General features: G+C 41.7%; 1 protein-coding gene across 1 annotated transcript; it reads left to right on the top strand.

Moving 5' to 3' along the window:
* Positions 1–3,558: 3,558 nt before the first annotated feature.
* LOC138906091 (uncharacterized) lies at positions 3,559–3,909 on the top strand. The gene has a single exon (XM_070194613.1). It carries the CDS (start codon positions 3,559–3,561, stop codon positions 3,907–3,909), a length of 351 nt encoding a protein of 116 aa, XP_070050714.1.
* Positions 3,910–4,662: the final 753 nt, after the last annotated feature.

The following is a 4,662-nucleotide window of genomic DNA, read 5'->3' as shown; positions in this document are numbered from 1 at the left end:
CTAGTCACAGTGCCAATGGGTCAGAATTCGTGGTGTACTACAGAATATTATGTCTAGATTAATGAAGAAGATGAGCTAGACTGACCAAGCAGGGAAGGAATATCCTAGCTGGAGGATGCAGTGGCGGCTTTGTAAATCTATCATGATATTTTGCCACACTACCTCGTGACTACCTCCATGCACCGCCAAGTGGTTCCGGAGTTTATTGATCACATGTTGCCACCTTCCGAGGATGATGACCAAGTAGTTGAATGTATATATATTTATCCTGAGATAGAACTAGAGGAAGAGCCTGAGTTCAATGAAAATGAAGAAGAATTTGAAGAAGACCCGAGGAAGAACCGGAAGAAGAAGAAGAATATATGGGGAATGATTCCGGGGATGGTTATTAGAAGTTGGCTGATTTCACCCCTTTTCCCATTTTGTATCTTTATCCCCAACCTTCTTATTTCCCTAAGGGCAAGTTTGTTTGAGCCCATGTAATCTTATGAATATTGAAAACAATGGTGTAACATTTGCTCCCTAAGAAGCCATAAAAGAAACCTAAATCAGCATCCATCTAGAAGCATAGCAAAAAGAGGAATTGGTCGAGCTCCTTCAACAGTACATTGACGTATTTGCATAGTCGTATGACGACATGCCTGGGTTAAGCACCGACATTGTTTCGCATTGATTGCCTACCAATCTTGCTAGACCGCCAGTCAAAACACAACAAATAAAGTTCTAGACTAACTTGAGTTTGAGGAAAAAAGAAGAAGTAACCAAGAAAACAGAGGCGAACATAGTGACGGTCACTAATTATCCCACATGGTTGGCAAATATCGTACCGGTGCCAAAGAACGATGGAAAAATTGGAATATGTGTGGATTATCGAGACATTAACAATGTCGGGCTAGGAAAAGCTTCCTTTTTCAATTCTAAAAGTTAAGGAGCCTATGTAGAAGAAGTTGTAGAATAGCACCACCACGGTTCAGGTCCCGACACATGGGGGATTAATTAAGCTTCAAGGATCATGAATCAAGGGAAAGGAAGAATGAGACCATAATTTGGAAGTTTCCCCCGACCGAGACCTAGATGGAAACCTAAGCGAGTACATCATAATTGAGAAAGGGAAGACTAAGGCCAGCCCGAAGGACGATTTCCCTTTACCAAATATTCATATCCTCATCGACAACTGCGCGAAGCATGAGATGCAGTCATTCGTGGATTGTTTCGCCAAGTACCATCAGATCCTGATGCATGAAGAAAATGAAGAGAAGACAGCGTTCACTACTCTTGGGGAGTTTACTTTTACAGAGCTATGCCATTCAGCCTCAAGAATGCTCGTGCTACGTACATAAGGGCCATAAATACCCTCTTTCACGACATGATGCATAAATAAATTAAGGTATATATGGACGATGTCATCATCAAGTCTCAAAAGAGTTCAGAACATTTGGACGACTTGAAAAAGATCTTCAAATGCTTGCGGAGGTATAGTTTAAAGTTGAACCCTGCAAAATGCACATTTAGAGTCTCTACCGAAAAATTGGTAGGTTTCATCATAAGATGGAAAGAGATAGAACTGGATCCTTCAAAGATTAAAGACATTCAAGAGTTGCCACCGCCCAAGAGCAAGAAGGATGTGATGAGTTTCCTTGGTTGGCTGAATTATATCAGCCGATTCATAGCCCAGTCCACGGTAATTTGTGAACCTATTTTCAAGCTGCTGAAAAAGGATGCTGCTACAAAATGGACAAAAGAATGTCAGAAAGCTTTCAACAAAATCAAGGACTATTTGTCAAATCCACCAGTGTTGGTTCCTCCTGAACCCGGGAAGCCAATGTTGTTATACCTATTAGTTTTGGATAATGCATTTGAATGCATGTTGGGACAACATGATGAGACAGGAAGAAAGGAGCAAGCTATCTATTATTTAAGCAAGAAGTTCACACCATGTGAGGCCAAATACACTTTGATAGAGCGCACATGTTGCGCCTTGACTTGGATCGCCCAAATATTGCGCCATTACATGTCAGCATACACCACGCATTTAATATCCCGGATCGGCCCGCTCAAGTATATCCTTCAGAAGCCGATGCCTACAGGAAAATTGGCCACATGGTAGATTCTTATCAGTGAATTTGAGATTGTGTATATAACAGAGAAGGACATCAAAGGACAAGCCTTAAGAGACCACCTTGCAGAGAATCCAATGGACAAGGTTATGAGTCGCTCACTACATGATTCCTAGATGAAGAAATATTATTCATCGGTGAAGATATTGCCAAGTCATTCCCAGGGTGGAGAATGTTCTTCGACGGAGCGGCAAATTTCAAAGGAGTAGGAATTGGGGCAGTCCTAATTTCAGAATCATGGCAGCATTACCTGGCATCATCAAAGATAAGGTTCCCTTGCACCAATAATATGGACGAGTACTAAGCATCTATCCTCGGGATTAGGATGGTGGTTGACATGAACATCAAGGAGCTTCTAGTCATAGGGGATTCATATTTATTGATACATCAATTTAAAGGATAATGGACTACCAAGAACGTCAAGATCCTTCCGTACACACACTGTAAAGGAGCTATGCAAGAAATTCACAAAGATCGAGTTCAAGCACATTCCCAAGATCCATAACGAGCTTGCCGACGATCTCGCAACCTCATCATCCATGATCCAGTATCCAAATAAGAATAACATCGACCCTATCGAGATATATTAGGGATAAACATGTGTACTTATTTCATGTAGATGAAGAGCCAAATGATAAGCCATGGTACTACGATATCAAAAGATTCCTTGAGACAAGAGAGTATCCAGAGAAAGCTACTAATAGTCAAAAGCGAGCGCTCAGAAGGGCGGCAAATCACTCTTTCTTCAACGGGGAAGTCCTATATAGGAGTACCCCAAAATTGGGTCTGTTAAGATGTGTAGATGCCACTGAAGCAACCAGACTGCTAGAAGAAATACATGTAGGAACATGCGGACCCCACATGAATGGCTTCACCTTAGCCAAGAAGATTTTAAGAGTCGAATACTTTTGGATGACCATGGAAAACGATAGTATCTTCCATGTGCATAAGTGTCACCAGTTCCAGATCCATAGGGATTTCATCCGGGTTCCACCAAATGAGCTGAACGTAATGGGTTTACCCTGGTCATTTGCCGCTTGGGACATGGACGTAATCGGACCTATAAAACCCGTTGCATCAAATGGAAACTATTTATCTTGGTAGAAATTGACTATTTCACCAAATAGGTTGAAGCTTCGACATACAAGGTCGTCACAAAGAAAGTAGTGACGGATTTTGTCCGTAACAACATAGTCTGCCGATTTGGATACCCGGGTCGATCATCACTAACAACGCAGCCAATCTCAGCAGTGATCTCATGAGAGACATTTGCGAGAAGTTCATAATTTTCCACTGTAACTCTATAGCCTACAGACCGCAAATGAATGGAGCAGTTGAAGTAGACAACAAAAACATCAAAATGATTCTGTGGAAAATAGTTGACAATCATAGGCAATGGCATAAGAAATTATCCTTTGCTTTACTGGGTTAATGGACCACCATGAGGACATCCATTGGGGCAACTCCATACATGTTGGTATATGGCACTGAAGCTATGATACCCGCAGAGGTCGAGATATCATCTTTAAGGGTCATTCAAGTGGCCAAGTTGGACGATGTAGAATGGATACGGGTCAGGCAGGAGAAACTCATGCTCATTGGCGAGAAGAGAATGGACGCATTATTCCATGATCAGTTGTATCAAAATAGGATGTCCAGTGCGTTCAACAAAAGGGTGAAGCCTCGCCAATTTATACCTGGGCAGTTGGTTTTGAAGAAAATATTCCCTCATCAAGAAGAAGCCAAAGGAAAGTTTGCACCGAATTGGCAAGGTCCTTACATGGTCCACTGAGTATTGTTGGGAGGAGCTCTGATCTTGGCAGAGATGGACAGAAGAGTCAGCACGAAGACTATCAACTCAGACGCAATCAAGAGGTACTACATTTGAAGACAGTAGAATTAGGTTTTGGTTGTAACAGAAATACGCTCGACTTCATTTCCCATGGAGGGATATGTAGGCAACCCACGTAGGGTTTGATTCCCCCCCCCCCCTTTTGTATAGAGAATCCAAATACCATTTTGTATGTACTCGGAACTACGCCACAACTTGATTTACTATAGAAGGAATACGTAGGCAATCCTCATCGGATTCAAGCATCTTTTGTAATTGAACTACATTCTGGCCTGATTCCATTTGGATATGTAGGCAGTCTGAGTCAGACTCAGCCATTTCATTTCCAATATCATCATTTTGCATCTGTTGTAATTGAACTACGTTTTGGCCTAATTCTATTTGGATACATAGGCTGCCTGAGTCAAGCTAGGTCATCATCATATTTTCTTTAACAATACCCACGAACTACATTCAGACCTGATTCTATTTCGGATATGTAGGCAACCTGAAAGAATTCGGTCATAACCCTAAGAAAACCTTTGTAATGCATTAGTCTAGATTAGGACGTGATTAAAGCAGCAAGAAGCCTCGTCGTCAGAAGCATTTTGGAGGATCGACTTCAATGGGATGGAGTTTTCCAAAAATAACATTCACGCCTGAAGGACTTCCTAAACATGTCATCATCCGGAACAACGGGATTTTTCATAAAAC

The sequence above is a fragment of the Nicotiana tomentosiformis genome, chromosome 2 (assembly GCF_000390325.3).
Source record: "Nicotiana tomentosiformis chromosome 2, ASM39032v3, whole genome shotgun sequence".
NCBI classification, from domain to species: Eukaryota; Viridiplantae; Streptophyta; class Magnoliopsida; order Solanales; family Solanaceae; genus Nicotiana; species Nicotiana tomentosiformis.
Note: the sequence above shows the minus strand (reverse complement) of the source record. Positions and strands in the feature narration are given on the sequence as shown.